Here is a 24,613-nt window from a genome sequence, read left to right as displayed (position 1 = left end):
GGCGTTAGAATCCTACAAGACACCTTTGTCTTTATTAGTTCCCAACTGGAGGTTTTACCCCGCCTATTGGCCGCAGAGGTCACCGCCCACTCAGTCCCGATACCCGCCTAGCCACTCCACGCGTCCGAGCGCGGGGTCCCTTTCCAAGATGGCAGTAGACCCCCGGCTATTTGGGGGGCTCTGTTTCCGTTTCCGGGACCAGAATCCGGAAGTGGCAATTGAGGGGCCTCTTCCTATCTTCAGCTGCGGTGGTTGGGAGAGGAGGGCGAACGGTGATGGCGGCGGTCGCAGCGAATGTAGCGGCTGCGGCCGAGGACCAAGAGCCACAACACGAAGCAGTGCCGGGCCTGGAGAGCCAGTGGCTCCAGATCGAGAATAAGGAGAGTGGGCGAGATCGTCCACTGCGGGCCGGGGAAAGCTGGTGAGGCAGGGCTGCAAGCGGAGCCTCCGCAGAAGGGACGGTGGGGGGCGTTGGCGGCGGTGGGGGACGTGGCGAATAATTGCCATGGGGGCGGGGAAGTGCCTGAGAGTGGATCGCCTTGTCTGGGAAAGAGGCGGGGCCTGCACGGTGGCGCCTGAGGCCTGAGAACAGGAGAGGGTTTGTTGTGGGGAGGCAGGGGAGGGGCCTGAGAGGAAACGGCCATGGGGGTGGAGCCGGGCCTGCGAGGTGGAACTCGGAACCTGGGAAGGGGGCGGTGTTGGCGGCGGGGGCCTGGGGGGGTGGTGTGTGGTCTCCGTGGCTTAAAGTAGCTTCTGGCGGCTGGGGCGGCCTGCGGTTTTTTGGCGGCGTCTGAGAGCTAGGCAGAGCGGGTGACGTCAGGCAGGAGAGCGGAATCCAAACCTTAGGGCTGTGGGCGGGGGGAAGAAAGTCGGAGCCTGCGCGGTGAGGGAGCTGGCGCCTGGGAACGAGGCTTGTGACGTGGGCCGAGGGGCGTGTCCTGAGGCCGAGGAAAGACTGCAGAGGGGAGGTGGTGCCTGTGAAGCAGAAAATGGCGCCTGCGAATGAGCAAAGTTTGTGACGCGGCGAGGTTTTTGCCTCTGGCCGAGGCCCTCTTCCCAGGACGGGAGAAAGTGCAGGTGATTGGCACGGGAGGGGCCTTCGATGTTACATTTGTTTTCTGTCTTAGTACTGTCTTGTTTTTGTAATCCGGAGAAATAGCTATTTAGAAAAATGTCTATGCGTATCTTGATAAATCGGTTTGTTTTACTGATTTCTTGGCTAACCAGTGCATGTAATGTACTGTTTCTGGGTTTAATTTCTTGCTCGCCGAGTTACATCTCATTTGTTAAATTGTGAAATACGTAAGACCTAAAACGGTTGCAGAAAGCGTTTACGTAGCCCAGATTGATGGACATTCTGTAAAAGTAAACGGCCTGTGGTCCTAAAAAATTTCAAGGTCGTGAAAGACAAAGGATGAAGAACTGTTCCAGATTGAAGGAATTAATGGGATTTAAAGAGTCATGATAACTAAATGCAACGTGTGATCCTGGATTGGATCCCGGAGCAGAAAAAATAAATTACTCAGAAATCAGGGGATTTTTTCCCCATAAAATTAATTTTCTCTTTTTTACTGTAAAAGATGTTAATGGGAAAATTGGTGAAATTTGACTGAGGTTTGCAGATTAGCTATTAGTACTGATCATTTCTTGCTTTGGATGATTGTATTGTGGTTATGAAAGGGAGTATCTTTTTTTTTTTTTAAGGGCATACGTATCGAAATATTTACGGATAATGAACCATCGTGTAAGCCGTTTACTCGCAAAGGCTGGGAAAAAACTAGTGTATGTAAAGATGTATTTAAAGAAACAATGATCGGGCAAATGGTGAAAATGTTACATTTGGGGAATCTGGATGAAGGACATATGGGAATTCTCTATAAAAACTGTTTTTGCATTTTTTTTTCTCAAGTCTGTTTCAAAGTAAAAAAAAAATAGAGAATAATAAAACAAAAATTTGTGAATTCACTATTCAGATTAAGATTCAGACCGTTACCTTAAGAAATCCTGTGCCCTTCCCAGATGAAAATCCCCCTTCCTGTGCCACGGGAAACTGTTATCGTGAATTTTTAAATTTGTCAACGTTTTCCACTTCTGTATGCATTCCTAAATCGCATTTGTGGTCTAAGCTTTTATTTTAGGAGGATATATATGAAATCGTACTGGATGCGTACCTTGTGCCCTTCGCATCATATCAGGTGGTATATGGTATCCACATGACGTCATTGGTGACGTTAGCCTTGATCATTCGGTGAAGGTGGTATCTGCCTTGTTTGTTCGCTGTGAAGGAACTATTTTTCTCTTTCCGTACACAGTAATTCTTTTAAAAACCTATTTATGCCCATCTATTCCTCAAAAACGTTTCAGTAGCTTCCCCTCTCCTGCAGTGTAAATGCAGAAATTCTTACAGTGACTTGCAGTGAGGCTGGTCCCCAGCTCTGATTGCTTTTCTGATTTCGCTTCTGATTCCTGCCCCCCCCACCCCCTCACTCTCTCCATCCGGCCATATTGGATATTCCTCAAACATCGCAAGCATGGTCACACCTGAGGGTTTTTCTAAGTGAGGTTTGCTCATTTTGCAGAGTTCTTTAATCACAGTGCTAGTGAATGTATATCCCTGTTGCTGGAGAGTACAGAGACAAGTTGAGATTCCCCAAATAGAGAAGACGAAATCTTTTTTTTTCTTAACCCTTACGCTGTAGCTCTCCAGCAAGGAAAAGCCTCATTTCATCCTGAGAATAAACAATAACTGGAATGTTTTTTATAGTTCATTTGGATGTGTTCAGAAAGGCGTGGGGACTTTGGTTCCTGCTGCATCCTGCCTTTACAGCCTCCTTCTGACAGTACCCTTTAAATTCCACCCCCCCCCCCATGTGTGGGTTTCCTTTTGGGGTGTTGAAAATGTTTTGGAACTAGGTAGAGGTGTGGCTGGACAATAGTGTGTATGTACTAAATGCCACTGAACTGATCACTTGAAAATGGTTAATTTTATGTGGATTTTAAAAATTACATCCTGTCCATAAAAAAAAATTACCCCCCACCAAATGGTGGTTCAGTATTGAAGCCAGTTTATCTCTGCTATTGTGGCTGATATCATGAAGCATTTTTCCTTAACTCCATTCTTTAAATGTTTATCTACTTAGGTAAGAGCAAAGCATCTCAAAGTTCTTTAATGTGCCGTTCATTTTACAGAGATTTGCTGTAGTGGTCAGGAAATTTATGTGTAAAGCATTTCAAAGTCATGGACTAATCCCCAAATCATATATCTAATACCATTATTAATATTTTGTGCCTTTTTGTCAGCTGGCAGATCTGGGCAAGGGCAATTAATTAATTTGGCTATCTGAACCGATTTGATTTCTCCATAGAAACTTATATTCTAAGAGTAAATTCAAATTTATGGTAGTATAGCTTCCTTGGCAAATTCCAACCTTTCTTTTTGAGGACGAACCATCTGCAAACATAATTAAATCAGGGAGAGCTGAGAGAGTCTCTAGAAGGTCTGTGCAGGGTGTGGGTAGTCTAACAGTTAAGCAGGCAAGGAATGGGCTCTTTGTTCAGGTAAAGGAAGGAGTGTGGCTGGGTTGAGTGTTGCGGAATGGATAGTGATGTGTGGAGGGCAAGTAATAGTGTTCTGTTAGAGGTTAAGGACTTAGCCTAGAAATGTTGAGGGTTTTCTGTCAATGGACAAGTCTGCACGGCCCAAGGGGCCATTAAGTTTAATGAAGACCCTCGAACTAGATCAGTGCTTCTTCACACGTTTGGTTGGTGATTGCTGCTATAGCTCTTAAACAATGTGGCTGTGCCTTGACTTCTGGAGCTAATGAAAGACTGAAATAAACAATAGGCCTCTGGTAATTCCCTTTTCATTGAGTCCGTGCCTCTAGTACTTGTTCAGACTTTTCATGAACCAGGGGGAAAGGGTTTGTGCATTTACAATCCTGGAGTAGCGAATCTTTTGGTAGACAGTTACTGTACCAGTCTTTGTTGCTTGAACAGGAGGATGCTTTTTAGCTTGAAAAGTATGCAGTTATCAAAAGATATGTATATTAGCGGGCCTAACTATAATTAACATAATTATAAGCTAGGAAGATATATTTTTCGATTTGTCGTTTTTAAAAATACTCTTTGCTGAAGAGTACACTTATCATCATGAGCACTGAGTCGTATAGAATTGTTGAATCACCGTATTGTACACCTGAAACTTATATAATGCTGTATGTTAACTATACTAGAATTAAAATAACAAACTTAATAAAATTTAAAAAATACTAAGTTTGGAAAATGAAAGAACTTTTATAAAAATGTTAGGGTCATTGAAACTTGGAGAATTTTAATTAAACCTAATTATACCTGTTGTCATTCCTTTCATAGGGCAAAGGAGCAAATCTTTGTGTTGTGTCCCAGAGACAGTTTAGCCATAAAAGAACATTTTAACATTATTATTCTGAATTTGGCAAAGACAAATCAAGAATAGTTGTTAGAAAAGAAAAGATATAAATTGAAGTAAGGACAAAAAAAATACTTACAGTCAACTTTGTAAAAACTGCAGTGATAAGTAACAAAGATTATTAGAAGCTTAACGTTTTTTTAAGTAAGGGATCTCTTCTAAAAATGAGCTAAAGTATTTTTTAAATGAGTTAAGAGAATGTCAGAATACACCAAGAGCTAATAATTTGGTGATACAAAAGGAACTTCTAATCTGGGCATAAAATAATGTCATTTTACAGGGGCGCCTGAGTGGCTCAGTCAGTTAAGCACCTGACTCTTGGTTTCGGCTCAGGTCATGATCTCACGGTTCATGAGTTTGAGCCCCGCATCGGACTCTGCGTTGCCATTGCAGAGCCTGCGTGGGAGTCTCTGCCCCTCCCCCCCAGGATAGATAAAATAAAAGTTTTAATTTAAAAAAATGTCATTTTACAGAAAAGGCCCAAATTCTAATTTTTCTCCTTTGGTATGTCATTCATGTAACAGCGTGTGGTTAAAGGATTAATTTATATGCCTTTATATACATCTATTTAGGCTTGCACAGACACATAAATAATAAACTTAGAACAACGTAGTATTACATTTTCCATCTGCATAAGAAAGCTTTTAATAAACAGGTAGGATATCCTCTCTTAATTTATATCCATATTTTTTTGAGAGCGAGCACAAGCAGGGGAGAGGGAGGGGGAGAGAGAGAATCTTAAGCAGGCTCCATGCTCAGGGCAAAGCCCGACTTTGGGTTCCATCTCACAACCCAGAGATTGCCACCTGAGCCGAAATCAAGAGTCTGACGCTTAACCGACGGAGCCACCCAGGCGTCCCTCTCTGTGTAATTATTGTATCTAGTGTAATTAACCTGTTAGGTAAATTGCTATCTTAACCAAAATGACTAATTTCCTTTTCTCCAGACGCGAGAAAACCAGAGGACAGAAAATACTGTTTCGTAACTAAATTTTTTCCCATAAGCATCTATTTCATAATCACTTCAAAAAATGTGAGGAAACACAAATACATGTGACTTTAGCAAGATGGGTTGTATTTCTAGATACTAGCAACAAGAAATTAGAGAATTGAAATTTCCAACACGTATAGCATCCTCCTGAATCCACTACCTAGGGGTGAATATAACATTGTGGGTGCCTTCCCATCAGACAGTGGCAACTCTGTCATGACTGCCATCTGGGCTGACAGATTATGAGGCATCCCAGTTTCAGAGATGTTAAACATTTGTAAAGTGTCCTTGAATTGAAGAAGCGAGATAGTCTTATTTTGTTAAAATTGGCATAAAGCTTCGGTCTTCTGTGAAACCTTTAGAAATCAAGGATGTTGTCAGGTATGGGGGTTTTGCTTACCACTGCAGAGTGATTTTTTTTAATAGAAGTACAGTTGGTACACAGTGTTATGTTAGTTTCAGGTGTATGCACAGAGCAATTTTAATGTTAATTCTCCTTAAAGAGCTCTTAAAGAACAGTCAAGGGGTGCCTCCCTTTGCATGGATCTTTTCCAAAGAAATTAACCTCATAGACCGTCTGTGGAGGCAGTGAAAGCCACGGGGGTTGGGGGGCGGCGGGTTTACAGGTATGAGTGGTGGAGGGGTAGGGCCAGTGATGGGGTATTCCAGAATAGCAGTGGGAGGTTTGTGGCATGAGCCACTGGGGCGGGGGTGGGGGGTGCGTGTTCCTGGCATGAGTGAGATGTGCAGGTCTGTGGGGGTCGGTGTAGCAAAAACAGTGAAATCGCACAGAAATGTGTGCCTATTCGGGTGACTTGTGACCATTGCAAGGTTTTGGTAGCCCTCCATTTTCCCACCTCCCTCATCCTTTCATAAGCGCAGGAAAGTTGCCATTTTAAAGAATCCCGTGTATAGGGTTAAATTGCTGGAAAACGAATCAATACAGTGTTAGATGTTTTTCATCAATTTTGTAATATTTTAAAAAGTACCTATTTGAGACAGCCTTTTTAATGTGTCAAAAATCCCATAGCAGCGTGGGTTTGTGGGTGAGCGTGGGACCAGGGTTGTGTGTCAGTGTATGTAAGCTTTGAGGTCCAAGCCCTGGGGTCGGAACAGTTAACTGCTAAACATTCAGTTAGCATTTACTCTAGGTTGTCTTTTCCAGACTTGAGAATCGCTCATGACATTTTACACAGGCAGGCTTCAGCAGTCCTAAATGTTTATCATAGGTGTAGTGATATAACAGTTTCTCTTTTAAAAAGAGAGCTGGCCCAGCTGTACACTTGCCACAATTTTTAAAAAAGGACAAGCTAGTCACTGTAAGCTTAGAAATCTATTACAGGGGTGCCTGGGTGGCTCTGTCAGTTAAGTACCTGACTTTGGCTCAGGTCATGATCTTGCAGTTTGTGAGTTCAAGCCCCACTTCGGACTCTACTGTCAGTGCTGCGCCCGCTTTGGATCCTCTCTTCCCCCCCTCTCTCTGCCCCTCCCCTGCTCGTGCACTCGCTCTCGCTCTCTCTCTCAAAAATAAATAAACGTTAAAACAAAGAAATCTATTATAAAGCCAAAATAAATCCTAAACACAAAAATGATGAAAAATGGTGATATGTAGTTTTTGAAGGAAAACCTGATTCTTTTAACATTTTAGATTCTTCTTAATTTCTGAGCAGGTTTCCAGAATTTAGTGATTATTTCTTATCCTCTATTTATCTGTCCTTTACAAACACTCCACACTTAATGAATGGCTAAAGCCTTATAAAATTAGCTGTAAATAACATAATATTCAGCCTAATTATTCTATAATAAAACCTCATATTTCCTGGCACTGAGTATGGATTTGTGGTTTGTTTTGGGTTTTGCCCTTTTCTGGTTTTTTTTTTTTAATTAATTAATTTATTTATTTATTTTTGCCCTTTTCTGTTTTTAATGGAATCTTTTAGTATCCTAAGCAGGTAGGTAATCTATCCAAATCTGGGTTTCACTGAATAAATTTTGCTTCTAATTATTTTTACATGATGGTGAAACTTTTATCTTTCATGTTGAATTCTGGGAGGAATTTCCTTTTTCTGTTGAGATAGAATCAACACACGACGTATCAGTTGTAGGTGTACGTGAAACTTGGCATCTTGACTTCCGATGTGTTGATCTTTCTGGTCTAATATCCATGGGACCTGGTACCGCTAAGCCCGGGTAAACGTGCATCACTCGTGTTCCATGTCTTGTGCAGGTTCCTCGTGGAGCAGCACTGGTACAAGCAGTGGGAAGTGTATGTGCAGGGAGGAGACAAGGACTCCACCGCCTTCCCTGGCTGCATCAATAATGCTGACCTCTTTGAAGGTACCAGGCCCCTCCCTCCTTCCTCCCCCCTGCAGCCCAGCCCTGGGCTGGGAAACAAGTTTCTTGTCCCCTCTGTCCCTGCCAATAATCAGAAAACTCTCCGTCCGAGGGACGTCACTGGTGAGATGGCCAGAGTGACTTACCACTTTCCTTCCCTGGTTCTTCCTTTGCCGCCTCCCCCTGACACCCCGCCCCCTGCAGACCAGGTAAACTGGCGCCTCAAGAGGGGACTAGTGGAAAGTGAGGACTATGTGCTGCTCCCAGCGGATGCTTGGCATTGCCTGGTCAACTGGTATGGTCTAGAGCATGGCCAGCCCCCCATTGAACGCAAGGTACGGCGGATGGGGAGGTGCTCAGGGGAGATTCTTGGGGGTCAGGGTAGGAGAAAGTCCTTGTAGACCCAAGAGGGGTCTAGACCCGTGTGTGTGTGTGTGTGTGTGTGTGTGTGTGTGCGCGTGTGTCTGCGCGTGTGCGCGCGTACGCACTGTGTGGACACACCTTGTCTGCACTCCTCTGCCCTCAGGTATCTCAGTGTGTCCCAAGCGTGCACTCGTCTGTTGGGCACGCTCCTCCCATCTCCGAGGTCACCGTGCCTGTGTCTGTGTGTGTGTGCTGTGTGGGGACACCTGTGTCTGCACCTTTCCACCTTCCAGGTCGTGGAGCTGCTCGGCGTCCAGAAGATCGAGGTGTATCCAGTAGAACTGCTGCTTGTCCGGCACAGTGATATGGACACACCTTACACGGCTCAATTCAGCCATACAGATTCCGTTGGTGAGTCTGAGGGCTGCGGCGTGAGTGGGCGTGCCCACAGGTCAGGGATCTAAGAATGTGTGGGGTTTGGCTGTGACAGACTGAGAAGGCATTGGTCAGACTTCGGAGGACCAAGAAGGTATCCGTCAAGTTGGGCAGAGGCCCTGAGCGAGTGCCCTGGAGTCCTCAGGGTATGCGAGCCGCGTCCCAGTGACTTAGATGGTACGCCAGATGATACTGGCTGGGGGTCTCAAGTCCTGAGTGTGGATCAGTCATTTGGAGACCCCTCGAGGACACAAGGTATTGACCGAGTGTGCAGGGTCTGTGAGGAGGAGTCAGGGTGTGATGCTGAGATGGGTCATTCGGGGTTCCAGGAAGACCTCGAACGTGCTCCATTACCCTCCACAGACCTAGTTTTGCGCACCGCCCGAGAGCAATTTCTGGTGAATCCCCAGGAAGAGACAAGGCTGTGGATCAAGAACGCGGAGGGCTCTTTTGAGAGGTTGTGCAACACCCGCGTCACACTGCTCGAGGCTGCCCTTCAGACTGGGCAGGTAAGGGTGGGGAGGGCCTTTCTGCTCACCGGCTGTGCTCGGGTTGGGGCAAGTGAGGGCTCGGTGCCCGCAGGCCCTCCGTGAAGGCCTGTCCTGCTTTTCTTTCTCTTTCTCAACCCAGTTGATCATCATGGAGACCCGAAACAAGGACGGCACTTGGCCCAGTGCCCAGCAACAGGCTGTGTAAGCCCAGCGGGGGGTCTGGCCCGGGGTGGGGTCCCACGGCAGGTAGAATGGCTGAGCTCATGAGCCCATTTCACCTGCACGTCATTGGCCCTTGGCTGATAAGAGATTCTCACCCACCCCAGGAGCACTGCATCGGAGGAGGATGAAGAATTCCAGGGCCAGCCAGGCATCTGTGGTCTCACCAACCTGGGCAACACGTGCTTCATGAACTCGGCCCTGCAGGTTGGGCGATTAGGCCTGTGTCTGGCAGAGCCACAGGGGTGGGCTGCAAGTGACCAGGATTTGTCGGGGGGCGGGGGGGGGAGGCTGCAGGGCAATGGGTCAGGTTGCAAGCTGGGGCCCCACAAGTCTGACTTGACGTGCCCACAGCCCTCCCCCAAGCATTAGTACCCTCTCCCTCCGCTGGCCCCTACTTTGCTGGATCTTCCCTCCTTTGTCGCCATATTCTTTCCTCTTGAAATGCTGCTACCTTCTCTTCCCCACCTCCCTGGCCCTTCTCTCTCCTTCCTCCTCTCTTCCTTCTCTCTGTCTCCACCGTGGTCACTCCTCCCTCCTTTTCTCTGCCTCTTTCTCCCGGGCCCTGTGTCCTACAGTGCCTCAGCAACGTGCCGCAGCTCACCGACTACTTCCTCAAAAACCGCTACCTGGAGGAACTCAACTTCTGCAACCCACTGGGCATGAAGGGGGAGATCGCAGAGGCCTACGCAGACCTGGTGAAGCAGGCCTGGTCCGGCCACCACCGGTCCATCGTGCCCCATGTGTTCAAGGTATGACTCGGCCCCAGGCTGCCCCTGCCCGCCCTCCCAACCCCCGCTCCTGACTCCCTCTCGCTCTGACGGCCCTGCCCCATCTTCTCAGACCAAGGTCGGCCACTTCGCGTCCCAGTTTCTGGGCTACCAGCAGCATGACTCACAGGAGCTGCTGTCATTCCTCCTGGATGGGCTGCATGAGGACCTCAATCGTGTCAAGAAGAAGGAATATGTGGAGCTGTGCGACGCGGCTGGCCGGCCAGATCAGGTAGGCAGTCGTCAGAGACCCCCATCCTGAGAGCCCCGTTAAAACCTCCAGGGCCTCTGCTTCAGGGATTCTCTGGCCTCCCTGGGGGATCCCCCCCCCCCCCCCGCCGACCTCCTCTCCAAGCCCATTCCCAGCCTTGGCTCCAGCCCAGAGTTAAATAAGCCTATATAAGCTGCAGCCTGACTGGGCACAGCCTCCAGATAGCTCTAGCTGTAACTCTGTCTCTGGACTTCGCCATGGCGCTAACCTTGACCTCACCCACATGCACATCCACCCCAAACTATGGTTTCCCCTGCCCCGGGCAAACCTTGCCACCCTCCATGACACTGTCAACAGGAGGTGGCTCAGGAGGCCTGGCAGAACCACAAACGGCGGAACGATTCTGTGATTGTGGACACCTTCCACGGTCTCTTCAAGTCCACGCTGGTGTGCCCCGATTGTGGCAATGTGTCTGTGACCTTCGACCCCTTCTGCTACCTCAGTGTCCCTCTGCCTGTCAGCCACAAGAGGGTCATGGAGGTCTTCTTTGTCTCCATGGACCCTCGCCGCAAGCCAGAGCAGGTACGGGGTAATGGTGATGCGGGGACATAACGGGCCGAGTAGCCAGTTTGTTTGATGACCCCGCCACACCTTGACGCTGCCCTCACTAACTCCCCACACGCCTTTCTGCTCTTTTGTGGGTACCGTTTCTCCCTCAGCATCGGCTCGTGGTCCCCAAGAAAGGCAAGATCTCGGATCTGTGTGTGGCTCTGGCCAAACACACCGGCGTGTCGCCAGAAAGGGTGAGGCTCTGCAGGCGCAGGGAGGGTGGGATTTAGGGGCAGGGAGGTGAGGGCCTGGGATGACCTTGTCGGCTGCCCGGCCTCCTGTCTGCATTTCCATTCCCAGATGATGGTGGCCGATGTCTTCAGTCACCGTTTCTATAAGATCTACCAGCTGGAGGAGTCTCTGAGCAGCATCTTGGACCGAGATGATATCTTCATGTGAGTGAGGGCACCAGGGGAGCTAGGGGTTCCCCAGGAATCTCCTCTTTAACCAACTTCCCTGTCCCCCATTGGCCTGACTTGCAGGGCACCTGCCTTGTGCAGGGCTTTGGCCACGTGCCTTAGCAGGCCGGGAGGCTTGGGCCGTCAGCAGGGTGAACGACAGGTCCTTATCCGGGTTGTTCTTGGGTATTTTCTTCCTTGTGATGTGATGGAGGTTCCTGTTTCTTCTTTATTCTGTGTTCTGTTCAGCAGTCACTGAGTAGTACCTCACGCTTGGTCTGCGTTTCTTACACTGCAGTCACATTGCGGTCCTCGGAAGCCACAAGCGATGCTTGAAACAGGGAGCACCTAAGACACTTTCTGAGCATAAGAGCACTCAGAACAAATCTGAAATCTCTGGGTTACTGAAAGAGAAAGGGGGTCATGAGTAGAAAAGGTGTTTTTTAACCAAAGAGTGTTTGCCAACAAAAAACGATTTTAGATCCCTTTGTTGCTAAAATTTTGTTAGTCTCCTCAGCACTTTCAGAACGCCAGAGTGCTTTATGAACCGTCTCACCAACAAAGTGCTGTGTCATCTAACAGTTTGTAAAGCACAAAACACTGGGTGGCTCTTTAAAAAAAATATTTTCAGGCTATTAGGGGTGAGTGGTGGGAGCACGTGGGGCAGAGTCCCCAGGCCCCTCTTTTTTTTTTTTTTAATGTTTATTTTTGAGAGAGAGCGAGCACACATGAATGCAGAGGAGGGGCAGAGAGAGAGGGAGACACAGAAGCTGAAACAGGCTCCAGGCTCCAAGCTGTCAGCCCAGAGCCCACCGCAGGGCTCGAACCCATGAACCGTGAGGTCATGACCTGGGCTGAAGTCAGACGCTCAACCACCTGAGCCACCCAGGCACCCCCACGGGCCCCTCTTGAGTGTCCTGAGCAGGTGTGGCCTCATGTTCACCCCCCCCACAGATACGAGGTGTCGGGCAGGTCTGCTATTGGTGACAACTCGAGAGAGGACGTGGTGCTCCCCATCTACCTGCGGGAGCGCACGCCAGCCCGGGATTACAACAACTCCTACTACGGCCTGATGCTCTTCGGGCACCCGCTCCTGGTGTCGGTGCCCCGTGACCGGCTCTCTTGGGACGCCCTGTATCACATCCTGCTGTACCGCCTCTCGTGAGTCTGCCTTTTGGGGGGCAGGGGGAAGGTGGGTCTGAACTCAGAACCGGGTGTCGAGCTGTTCAGAGTTGCCACCCCTTGCCACTTGCAGGAGACAGCTAAGTTTAACATGGCCAGAGAGCAACTCTTAGGTTTTTTTTCTTTTCCTCTTTGTCTAAACTTCTGGCTCTGCCACAGTCTTTCCTGGGTGTTGGAGATAACGGGAGTCAACAAAATGGACAAAATACACACAATTTTGGTACTTCGTTACTCTCTCCTTGGAGAGGCGTGGTGATTTGTGTCCTCACTGGTGGATTGCCATTGTGCCTAAAATCTAGAGTCCTTAGGCAGGCAACCACCTTGTCGAGCCGCCTCTTCGGGCGTTTCTGTATCCTCTCCTGAGCCCATCTGGGCTCACCACGAACAACTGCTTGTGTGTGGGCCTGCCGGTGGTTTCCCATCATAAGCGAAGTGGAATCCTGGGCCCTGGCTGGCCTGCCTTCGTGCCCTTCCTCCAGAGTCTCCTCTGCTCTCTTGGCAGGCGCTACGTGACCAGACCCAGCTCGGATGACGAAGACGACGGGGACGAGAAAGGTGAGGAAGAGGCAGGAGAGAGCATCGACAAGGATGAGGGTCTGTACAAGCCGGGCACGAGGGAGGGTCAGCGGCTGGGGGGTCTGGGGTATTTCTGTCTGGATGCGCCTTACCGCTCCGGCACCCCGGCTCACACGGACCCGTCTGCTGCCCTACCCCATCCTGGCAGATATGGAGGACAAGGACAGCATCCCCAAGCCCGGACGTGTGGCTGGGGGCAGCTCCCAGGATTCCGGGCCGGAGCAGGCAGGGCCTAGCTGTGGAGTGGCAGGCGGGAGCCGCGCCCCTGTGGACAACTCCCCTGGACCATCTCACTGGCCCCAGAGGGCACGGCGCAAGCACCTGTTCACCCTGCAGACGGTGAACTCCAACGGGACCAGCGACCGCTCAACCTTCAACGAGGATACCCATGGTGTCTCCTTCAGCTGTGAGCCAGGGTGGGGGATGCGGGAGGGGGTTTCCTTGGCAGCAGGGCCCATGACCACCTCCCCTCGCCCCCAGCCCAGCCGTACATCGCCATCGACTGGGAGCCAGAGATGAAGAAGCGTTACTATGACGAGGTGGAGGCTGAGGTAAACGAGATCCCGGGGGTGGGAGGGGCCGCTTTCCACTTGTGCCCCCGCAACCCTTCACACCCACGCCTCCCCCCCCCCCCCAAATTCCTCCAAGTCGTGACCACAGAGCTCCCAGGGCCTCAGAGTCCATGCCCTTAGCCACGGGCACGTGTCTTCCACCTCCCGTCCCCTTCACCCGTCGCCCGCTCCCCTGGCCCAGGGCTACGTGAAGCACGACTGCGTGGGGTACGTGCTGAAGAAGGCGCCGGTGCGGCTGCAGGAGTGCATTGAGCTGTTCACCACCGTGGAGACTCTGGAGAAGGAAAACCCCTGGTGAGCGGCCAGAACGGGGCCTCTGGGGACGTAGTGGGGGGGTGTGACCTGCCCAGATGCCTCCTACCTGTAAATGTTCATCCTTCGCCCCTCACTCAGGCCCTCCTGCCACTCTGACCCCCAATACCCAGGCTTAGTCGCACGTCAGAGCCTTTGCCTGGCTGTTCCTTCTCCCGGGAGGGAATGCTCTCCCCCCCAGTTATAGCTGCGGGACCTGACCCCTTCACTTTGCTCAGGTCTCTGACCAAATGTCAGTTCATCAGAGATCTCTTACTACCCTGTTAGGAGCCAGGCCCCCCAGCCCGTGCCTCCGCCCCCCACCCCGCTCCCTCCCCACTCTGTTTCTGCCTAGGCCAGCATCACTTTCTTTGCGGTTCCATAACACCACCTGACGTCATATCCTAGATCCCCTTTTGTGTCATGATTTGTCTTCTCCGTTGGAGTAGACCCTCGAGAATGAAGATTTCTGATCTTAAGTTTGTGCTGTGTGTCTGTTCTCACGATCATAATGGTGTGGGGGGTGCAGGAGGCACTCGGTAGATCCTTAGAGAATAAGCAAACAAAACATAAAGGGACAACCAAAAAGATGAAGCCAGTCTCAAACATTAGAGCGGCATCTCGGTGGAGCAGGAAGGGAACAGAAATACAAAGTAGCGGCCAAAGGACTCAGCAGCAGGCTGTCAGCAGACACCTGGCGAGTGAGCGAATGGGTGACTCGGAGAAGTTAGAGGGACACAGGCTCTAGAATGAGACGAACGTCCCACGGACCAGAAACCAAACAAAAGCGCACACTAGCGTAAGAGCCCGACAGTACTTGACGAATGACAGGATTGTAAGATGTGAAGAGGGCACGCTAGAGTGACGGGCGGGCCGGAAGGAAGGGCTGGGCAACATCTCTGTGGACCAGACGTGGCCCGTGGGGGCCACGCAGTGCAAAAAGAGTATGCAGTAGGTGCTCATTAAGCATGTGTGTGTGTGCGCACGCATGTGCCTACTCGTGCTCTTGTGTTTGTAGGTACTGTCCCACCTGCAAGCAGCACCAGCTGGCCACCAAGAAGCTGGACCTGTGGATGCTGCCTGAGACTCTCATTATCCACCTGAAGCGTTTCTCTTACACCAAGTTCTCCCGCGAGAAGCTGGATACCCTTGTGGAGTTTCCCATCCGGTCTGGGCTGGGGCCTTGGCCTGGGCAGGAAGGTGTAGGGGGGAGGCACAGGGAGAGGGGAAGAGGCGTTCTGGGAGTGACCTTGTCCTCCCCCACAGGGACCTGGACTTCTCCGAGTTTGTCATCAAGCCACAGAACGAGTCGGCTCCGGAGCTGTACAAATACGATCTCATCGCGGTTTCCAACCATTACGGGGGCCTGCGTGACGGACACTGTATGTGCGGGGCTGTGGCAGGGCTTGCCCGGGGTCGGGGGGCAGGATGTCCTCAGCGTGCGACTAAGATAAGTGAGCAGGGGTGGGCGGTGGACCCGGGAAGCTCTTCGGGGAGGCAGGGCAGGTGCGGACGGCGCCCCTCTCTTACAGACACGACGTTTGCCTGCAACAAGGACAGCGGCCAGTGGCACTACTTCGACGACAACAGCGTGTCGCCCGTAACCGAGAATCAGATCGAGGTGTGCCCTCCCTCCCTCCTCGCTCCTCCCTCCCCCCCCCCCACCGCGCCCCAGGTCCGTGCCGACGCCTGTCCTCTCCCCGCAGTCCAAGGCAGCCTATGTCCTCTTCTACCAACGCCAGGATGTGGCACGTCGCCAGCAGCCCCAGCCCGGCTTACGTGACTCCCCAGCGTCCCCTGCCTGCGGTTCCCCACCCAACTCTGAGTTCATGGATGTAAACTGAGGGGCCCCCGGCCCCGCCACAGGGAAGGAAGCCATCTCTGCTCTCTTCCTTCCCGCCCCTGCCCCCCAGCCCCGTGTTAGGTGCCCCGTGCCAGGTGTCGCAGGCTTTAGTCGTGGCTGCTGTTCTCCTGTGCCGCTATATTGCTCTCTCCCGGGGAAGAAGAGGTGGTGTCTCGCCCCGGCCGTGTGTCCCCCGCCTGTGTTTGCCCCTTAGAGCAGTAACCTTCCCTTCTATTCTCTATTTATGGTTGTCCCCTTCCCTCCGTCCTCCACCTGGGGTGTTTCGAGGGGGTGGTGGTGGGGTGCACCTGAACACAGAGTGTATTTTCTTATCGAGACCCTGTACCTTCCGCTGTGTATATATAAAGTGCCAGTGTGTTCCGTGACAATGTGCTTTTTTTGCTGCGTACCAAGTGCCAGCCGGGTGTCTGTGTGCTGACGCGTGCTCACTGGGTGCGGGGGGTGTGACGAGTGATGCTCTGACTGCGTGTCGCGCAACGACTTTGGGGGAGTTCCCGGCACCATCTGGACGCCACGCACGATTCCCAGCACCAGCCGCACGCCCAGTGTTTCCCAGGGCGTTTCACACACTGACTCGCAGTCCTCACGCCGGTCTCGGGGTGGGCGGGGCTTGTCTCCAGTTTCAGATGGGGAAACTGAGGCACAGCTTGAGTCATCGTTCAGGCTGTCAGGAATTGGCACGCGTGGTTAGTCACGCTGGTGTTGGTCCCTGGAGGGGGGCGTTTGACCTCTCTGGACGCGAGACCGAAATCTCTGGACGCAGCCCGCCCCACGGCCGATGTGGGAAAGGCGCGCCTAGAACACACGGGCATCCGTGTGGGCCACTGTGTGCTTTCTGGACACAAAGATACTGACCAGACCACAGACCCCCCCCCCCAGCAGTGTCTTCCGAGAACCACAGAGGTGGCACACCTGACCCAGATCAGCTAACCCAGCAGGACAACCGTGCCTTGTCTCTGTTGTCCCTCCACTCAGCCTCCCCGCTCCCCGCACCCCACCATGACCGCAGCTCCCCCACCAGGCAGGGGCCCTCCGGCTGCACCCAAAGAGGGAAGTGGAACACCGTGCCCCAGAATGGGAGCAGCATGGCGTGTCTGGGGGACAGACACCACTTAAACACGGGATGCCCCCCACCTGACCCCCCCACTCAGGCGCCCGCCATCTCCTCTAAGAACTGGCTCCTCTAAGGAGCAGCTGTGGACTGGGCTGTGGGGTGGGGCGGTGTGGACGGATGTGTGGTATGTGGACTTAAACAAAAGCCCCAAGCCCTTCACACCAAGGGAGGGACCTGCACGGTGGCGCTCAATGGACCATTCCCACAGTAACCGCCTCAACACCCGCCCTGGCAAGGGTCGCTCGGCATTACCACCCGCAGACCTCCCAGTTGCGCTGTCGACACAGGTGAGAATCAAGGTAGTCGCTGTGAGAAACCCGACTCGACCTGACTTAGGCAAAAACAAATAACTAGTTCTGGGTACGACCGGATCCGGGAACTCAAAAATGTTGTCATTTAATCCTCACGGACACCATGTGATTTGAACACTATGACCCCGTTTTGCAGATGAGGAAGCAGGCATAAAGACCTAGCTCAGAATGGGCTTTCCGTACCGGAAGACGTCCTTACCTATGCATAATCAGTCCCGGACAAAGCCCTCCTAAAGTGAATCCGTTTCAAATAATTTCCCAGATTTAACCAAAAATGTCTTGAAATGACACCATGCATAAGAATCAGGAAGAAGTGAGGGGCGCCTGGGTGGCTCAGGCGGTTGGGCATCCAACAGTCGATTCTGGCTCCGGTTCTTATCTCATGGTTTTGTGGGTTCGAGCCCCATGTTGGGCTCTGCGCTGACCCTGCAGAGTCTGCTTGGGATTCTCTGTCTCTCTCTGTCTGCCCCACCCCTGCTTATGCTCTCTCTCTCTCTCTCAAAATAAGTAAAATTTAAAAAATTATTTTAAAGAAAAGGAATCAGGAGAAGTGAGAGACAACAGACAGTTTCACAGAGATGCCTCGCATCAAGAATTGTCAGGGGTCAGGGGCGCCTGGGTGGCTCAGTCGGTTGAGCGTCCGACTTCAGCTCAGGTCATGATCTCATGGTCTGTGAGTTCAAGCCCCGAGTCGGGCTCTGTGCTAACAGCTCGGAGCCTGGAGCCTGCTTCCGATTCTATGTCTCCCACTTTCTCTGCCCCTCCCCTGATCATGCTCTGTCTCTCTCTGTCTCAAAAATAAACATTAAAAAAATTTTTTTTTGATAAAAAAAAAGAATTCTCAGGGGTCAATGTAAAACTGTTGTGCATACTCTGGTCATGGAAATAAAGATGATTACAAGTGAACAAGAAATGTGAACATTTTAAAAATGAAAACGAGTTGAAAAAGAACCAGGTAGAAGTGATAGGCCTGAAATAGATAATAACTAAATTTAAGAAACGAGTGGATGAGTTGAACAACAACACATTACATGTAGCCGAGGAGGGAATTGGTGAATTGGATAGAGTTTAAAACAGGGGCTCCTGGCTGGCTCAGTTGGTAGAGCATGTGACTCTTGATGCTGGGGTTGTGAGTTCAAGCCCCACGATGGGCATAGAGCTTAAATAAATAGAACATATAACGGATAGAAGTTAAAGTGTCCCTGGAATCCTCTGTTTTCCAGAGCTCTGACATGGTTTGTTCTGTCAATCCTGCTTGGGGTATGTGTGTGTGTGTGTGTGTGTGTGTGTGTTGATGTATATGGTTTATAGTATACATGTTTAACATAGCAAAGTCTACCCTCAAGTGATGGATCCCACTTCGCATTTAATATAAGAACTTTTCCATAGTGTGTCCATTTCTCCCTGCTCAGCCTTTATGTTGTTACCGCGCATTTTACTTTTGCATATGTTATACACCCCAAGATGCCTTGGTTTTTTTCCTTTAAGCAGTCGGTTGCCTTCAAGAGATTTAAATAGGGGTGCCTGGCTGGCTCAGCCGGTAGAGCATGCGACTCTTAATCTCAGGGTTGTGAGTTCAAGTCCCACGTTGGGCATGGAGCCTACTTAAAATTGAAAACAAAAAAGAGATTTAAATAGTAAGAAAAGGAGTTGAATATATTTGCCATGCCATACTTACCGTAGTTACCATTTCCAGTGCTTTTCATTCCTTTCTGACGGTCCTGATTTCCATCTGGTGTCACTTGTCACTTGTCACTTACTTGCCTTCTGCCCGAAGGACATCCTTTAAATTTTCTTTTTGGTTTTTAATGCTTATTCGTTTATTTTAAGAGAGAGAGAGAGAGAGCAGGGGAGGAGCAGAAAGAGACAGGGAGAGAGAGAGAATCCCAAGCAGGTTCCACACTGTCAGCGCAGAGCCTGATGCAGGGCTTGATGTCACAAACCGTGACATCATGACCTGAGCGGAAATCAAGAGTGGGACGCTCACCTAACCGACTGAGCCACCCAGGCGCCCCTCACCTTATTTTTTTGAAACAGGTTTTCATGGGTATAGAATTCTAGGTACAGTTTCTAGTTCTTTCAGTACTTTAAAGACCTTACTCCGCTGTCTGCCGTTACTCGGCTGCTGCCGTCCTTTTCCTTGTGCCTGTGTACCTAGCATGTCCTTTTTTTCCCTGGCTGCTTTGAAGATTTTCTCTTTAGCCCTGGTTTGGAGCAGTTTGATTATGATGGGCCTTGGCGTAGTTTCTTCACGTTTCTTGTGTTTGGGTTTCTTTGAGATCCTTGGATCTCTGGATTTCTAGTGCCTGTCAAATCTGGAAACATTTTGGCCAGTATTTCTTCAAATGTTTTTTTCTGAAGTTCCCCTCTCTCTTCTCCTTCACTGATGCAATTTTCATTAAAAAAATTTTTTAATGTTTGTTTATTTTTGAGAGAGAGACAGAGCATAAGTGGGGGAAGGGCAGAGAGGGAGGGAGACACAGAATCTGAAGCAGGCTCCAGGCTCTGAGGTGTCAGCACTGAGCCCGACACAGGGCTCGAACTCATGAACCCTGAGATCATGACCTGAGCCGAAGTTGGATGCTTTTTTCTTTCCCTTTTTCATATAGAAAATCTTATGTATGTATGTATGTATGTATGTAACCTCTCTGCCTGATGTGGGGCTTGAACTCATGACCCTAAGATCAAGAGTTGCGTGCTCTACCCACTGAGCCAGCCAGGCACACCCATGTGTCTCATTTTCGGTGGTTTCTATTGCTGTGCCTTCGAGGTGATTAATATTTTCTTCTGCAATGCCTAATGTGCTGTTAATCCCATCTTAGTGTATTTTTCTTTTTTTTTAATTGTTAACGTTTATTTTATTTTTGAGAGAGAGAGAGAGAGAGAGAGAGAGAGAACACGAGCAGGGAAGGGGCAGAGAGAGAGGGAGACACAGAATCTGAAACAGGCTCCAGGCTCTGAGCTGTCAGCACAGAGCCTGATGCGGGGCTCGAACTCACAACCGGTGAGCTCATGACCTGAGCCAAAGTCGGACGCTTAACCGACTGAGCCACCCAGGCACCCCGATTTTTCCACCAGGGCATTGTACCTGCTCAGTTTGGGTCTTTTTTATATCCTCAGTGTATCTGTTTAACTTTTTGAACATATGACTACAGTCATACTAATAACCATTAATGACTTTCTCTGCTGATTTATCAGGGCCAGTTCTAAGTCGGTTTTGATTAGTTGAGGATTGTCCTTATAATGGGTCTTTCCCTGCAAAGACATTTCTGGTAATCTTTGGTTGGATCGTAGGCATTGTGAATTTTATCTCACTAGTTGCTGGATATTTTCATCTTCCTTTAAATATCCTGCAGCTTTGTTCTGGAATGCATCTGATTTTCTTAGTCTCACGTCTTGCTTTTATGGCCTCTTATGCAGTTCCAAAGACGTGTTTGTTCTAGACGTGTTTGTTCCATTCCCCGCCACTGAGTCCTCTAGCCCATGACCTGTGCGTTATGAGTGTTTCCAGCCTTGCTGGTTGGATTAGCCACTGTTCCCCACCCTGGGTGAATGCCAGGCACTGTTCCCTCTAATAACCCTTTTGGATGGCCCCTTCCCCCATCTCGGGCAGTTTCCACACACACACGTGCTCTGACTGATACTTCGCTGACTGTTCGAAGAGAACCCTCCTCTCTGCTACTCTGGCCTATGGACTCTAGCCATCCTGGTCTCCACGGACTCTGTGCTCTGGCTCCTCAAGTCGAGGGGTCTGCTGGGCTCTGTCTGGGTTCCCCTCCCTAAGCTGAGGACAATCCCTCCAGGCAGTAAGCTGAGAAATTCGTAGGGCACAGCTCATTCGTTTCCTGCTTCTTAGGGATCACTGTCCTTCATTTCCTGAGGTCCAGTATTTTGAAAACTATTTCTGATTCTATTGTCGTTTGGGACAGGAAAGTAAGTCTTGTCCCTGTGGCTCCATCATGGCTGGAAGCAGAAGTACTTTTCCTCAACTTTGTTAAATCGACTTAGCTCTTTTTTTTTTTCTCACTTCTTGAGATGAGGTTTAGCCCATTAATTATTCCAACTTTGTGTCTTGATATATTTGTAATCTTAGGTACTAAAAGATGTGGAAACACGGATTGTAAAAACCTCATATACACTGAATTATTATTTTTAACACTGTTGGATTCTTCAAATTCTTTAAATCTGAAAGAAAAAGTGATACATTCATGAAATGCTTATATATATATATTATATATATTTTATATATATTATATATATTTATTATATATATTTATATATACATATATATACACACATATATGTGTGTGTGTGTGTGTGTGTGTGTGTGTGTATATATATATATATATAATTGTGTGATTATAATACATCGTAGTCTTTGTATTGAAAAAAGTTTCCTTGGGGCGCTTGGGTGGCTCAGTTGGTTAAGGGTCCAACTCTTGATTTCAGCTCAGGTCATGATCTCACGGTCATGAGTTCGAGCCCTGTGTTGGGCTTTGCACTGACATTGTGGAGCCTGCTTGGAATTCTGTCTCCCTCTCTCTGCCCCTTCCTCACTGGTACACTCCCTCTTTCTCTCAAAACAAATAAATAAACATAAAGAAAAAAAAGTTTCTTTAACAACTGGACAAAAATGGATATAAACATGAGTATCTATCTATCATCTATCTATCTATGTTTATTTATTTTGAGAGAGAGAGAAAGAGTGTGAGTGAGAGAGGGGCAGAGAGAGACAGGGAGAGTGAGAATTCCAAGCAGACTCCCTGCTGTCCGTGCAGAGCCCGATTCGGGGCTCGATCTCACAAACCATGAGATCATGACCTGAGCTGAAACCAAGAGTCAGGTGCTTGATCGACTGAGCCACCCAGGTGCCCCGGAAACCAGGGTTTTAAGGGACCATCCTCCCCCCTCTCCCCCATAGAAGATCCACGTCCTAATCTCTGAGCAGCTCTAGAATCCTGATTCCTTCCATTCTAGATGCTAACAAAAGTTTGGTTTGGGTTTGCTCTAGCAGATACTCACTAAGGGACTTCTCTCCTTCCCTCCCTCCCTCCCTCAGCCAGTAGGCTTTTCTGTGCCCAGTTGGAAGTGGGGCAGGGGTAGAGAGGATCTATCCGCCTTCCAAAAGGAGACCATGCTGCAAGCAGCAGGTTTTAGATCCATTTGGAAACACTGCTGCCTTTTCCCAAGCTCCTGCCCTTGGCTTTCAGTCAACCCTTTCTTTTCGCAACGTATGAATAGGGCTGTGAGTTTCAGTGAAGTTAGCATGTGTTTCAAAATAAAATATGCTTTTGGATCTATCCTGGAAACAAAAAAAACCCTTTAATAATTATTAAAAACTGTACTGTTCTGTCATGAAAACAATAACGTAGATGGGAATTCAGAAATTCCAAATACATTCTCACTTGCCGTCGTGGTAACGCGATGGAATGTGGTGTTATTGTTGCCATATGAACAGATGCCCTTGCCCAAGGTCATGTAACAAATAAGCAGTATCTTTTAGCCAGGTCTTCTCTTTGAAGCCCCAACTCTTTCTACTACTCTATTCCTTCTAACGTGCTAAAACGCAATTTTATTTGTTTAAAGAGAAAGAAAGCATTTTCAGTCCTCCTACTGATTTTGTTCGTGCGTAAGCTCAAAAAACAGGGAAATGTAGTCCTATAACATTTTTTTAGTGTTTATTTATGTATTTTTGAGAGAGAGCACAAGCAGAGGAGGCGCAGAAAGGGAGGGAGACACAGAATCCAAAGCAGGCCCCAGGCTCCGAGCTGTCAGCACAGAGCCCGACGCAGGGCTTGAACTCACGAACTGTGAGATCATGACCTGAACTGAAGTCGGACACTTAACCGACTGAGCCACCCAGGCGCCCCTAGTTCATTATGTTAGATCATCTCATTTCCTAGCTTTCTCTCTTTGCACCCTGCCATGGTGGGATTAATGCCGTTTTAGTCTGTGACAGGCTCTTCATCACAGGATGGTTGAGGGAGGGATGTCTCTGGGATGGCTATGCGCTCAGCGGTTCTGGCATGAGGTTTGAAAACAAGCAGCTTAGGGGTGCCTGTGTGGCTCAGTCGGTTAAGCGTCCGACTTCGGCTCAGATCATGATCTCACGGCTTGTGAGTTCGAGCCCCGTGTTGGGCTCTGTGCTGACAGCTCAGAGCCTGGAGCCTGCTTCGGACCCTGTGTCTCCCTCTCTCTCTGCCCCTCCCCCACTTGCATTCTGTCTCTGTCCCTCAAAAATGAATAAACGTTAAAAAAAATTAAAAAAAAAAAAGAAGCAGTTTAACAAAGCTGGCCTTCTCTAAGAATTTGCCCGCCCTCCCTCCCCACCCCCCCTGCCCAAATTTCAGCAATTCGTGTAGCTCTTTGTTTTACCCCAGGGTCAAAAAAGCGGAGGTGGTTATTTTCCAACCAGAGAGAACATCACCTGCTTTGACTGCTACCGTGAAATTCCTCCATGGTTCCATGCCTATCTCCACCATGTTCTCAGAACTCCCATAATGGAAGAGCACAGAGTTCCTTCTCTATCTTTGCAAGACACAGAAATACCAGAAGCTTCAGGTGGTGCCCTTGTATTCAGTTGAATTTTAAAAATCTTTTTTTAAAAAAAATATTTATTAAACATTAAAATATATATATATATACATATAAAAGGGGCACCTGGGTGGCTCAGTCGGTTGAGTGTCCGACTCTTGATATCAGCTCAGGTCATGATCTTGCGGTCTGTGAGTTTGAACCCCACATTGGGCTCTGTGCTGACAGCGGGGAGGCTGCTTGAGATTGTCTCTCTCCTTCTCTCTCTGCACCTTCCCTGCTTGTGCTCTCTCTCTCTTTCTCAAAATAAATAAACATTAAAAACATCTATTAAAATTCATTTAAGTAATCTCTACACCCAACTTGGGGCTCGAACTCATGACCCTGAGATCAAGAGTCACATGCTCTTCAGACCGAGCCAGCCAGCCAGGGGCCCCTCAGCTGAGACAATCTTATTTACAAGAAAACAAGTTAAAGATAATAAAGAAGATTATTTTGTGGTTTTGGAAAACGAAGAGTTTATAATATAATCATAGCCGAAAGCTTACATCTTTTCTGATATTAAAACTCAGCAGAGGGGTGCCTGGGTGGCTCAGTCGGTTAAGCATCCGACTTCGGCTCAGGTCACGATCTCACGGTTCGTGGGTTCAAGCCCCGCGTTGGGCTCTGTGCTGACAGCTTGGAGCTTGGGACCTCCTTCGGATTCTGTGTCTCCCCCTCTCTGCCCCTCCCCTGCTCACGCTCTGTCTCTCTCTCAAAAATAAACATTAAAAAAGAAAACTTACAGAAATTGTTTTGTTGGCAATAGGTCAGGGAACCACCCTATAGGGTTAGATACATCAAGCAGCTAACTTTTATTGGGTTTACTGAATTAAGTCGATGACAAGGAAATATATTAGGTG

At 49.2% G+C, this 24,613-nt stretch overlaps 1 protein-coding gene and 1 non-coding gene across 3 annotated transcripts; both read left to right on the top strand.

Annotated features, from left to right (window-relative positions):
• The first annotated feature begins 120 nt into the window (after positions 1–120).
• On the top strand, positions 121–16,112 carry USP11 (ubiquitin specific peptidase 11). Of its 2 annotated transcripts, none has more exons than XM_053891672.1 (21): positions 121–421; positions 7,665–7,774; positions 7,976–8,106; positions 8,428–8,545; positions 8,933–9,078; positions 9,200–9,261; positions 9,387–9,486; positions 9,858–10,031; positions 10,123–10,281; positions 10,618–10,842; positions 10,980–11,063; positions 11,170–11,264; positions 12,222–12,428; positions 12,952–13,004; positions 13,174–13,431; positions 13,506–13,576; positions 13,779–13,891; positions 14,907–15,056; positions 15,155–15,270; positions 15,421–15,509; positions 15,595–16,112. In XM_053891672.1, exons 1-21 carry the CDS (start codon positions 276–278, stop codon positions 15,730–15,732), a joined length of 2,745 nt encoding a protein of 914 aa, XP_053747647.1. In that variant the 5' UTR covers positions 121–275; the 3' UTR covers positions 15,733–16,112. The 2 variants fall into 2 exon arrangements, with proteins under 2 accessions (XP_053747647.1, XP_053747648.1); XM_053891673.1 differs by having other exon boundaries at positions 122–421; positions 13,174–13,416.
• Positions 16,113–18,699: 2,587 nt separating this feature from the next.
• Positions 18,700–18,772, top strand: TRNAK-CUU (transfer RNA lysine (anticodon CUU)). Its single transcript has one exon. It is a non-coding gene; the product is annotated as a tRNA-Lys (tRNA).
• The last annotated feature ends 5,841 nt before the right edge of the window (positions 18,773–24,613 follow it).

This window comes from Panthera pardus, unplaced genomic scaffold (assembly GCF_024362965.1).
Source record: "Panthera pardus isolate Hobbes unplaced genomic scaffold, ASM2436296v1 HiC_scaffold_27, whole genome shotgun sequence".
NCBI classification, from domain to species: Eukaryota; Metazoa; Chordata; class Mammalia; order Carnivora; family Felidae; genus Panthera; species Panthera pardus.
The sequence above is the reverse complement of the archived record's forward strand: the minus strand, read 5'-3'. Positions and strand labels throughout refer to the sequence as shown.

What these genes read in the sequence shown, in the direction of transcription:
- USP11 (XM_053891672.1), top strand. Translation starts at nt 276, where the DNA reads ATGGCGGCGGTCGCAGCGAATGTAGCGGCTGCGGCCGAGGACCAAGAG. An exon ending in CTGCCCTTCAGACTGGGCAG is followed by an intron (nt 9,079 to 9,199) that starts GTAAGGGTGGGG and finishes TTCTCAACCCAG; the next exon opens with TTGATCATCATGGAGACCCG. An exon ending in CCGGCGTGTCGCCAGAAAGG is followed by an intron (nt 11,064 to 11,169) that starts GTGAGGCTCTGC and finishes TTCCATTCCCAG; the next exon opens with ATGATGGTGGCCGATGTCTT.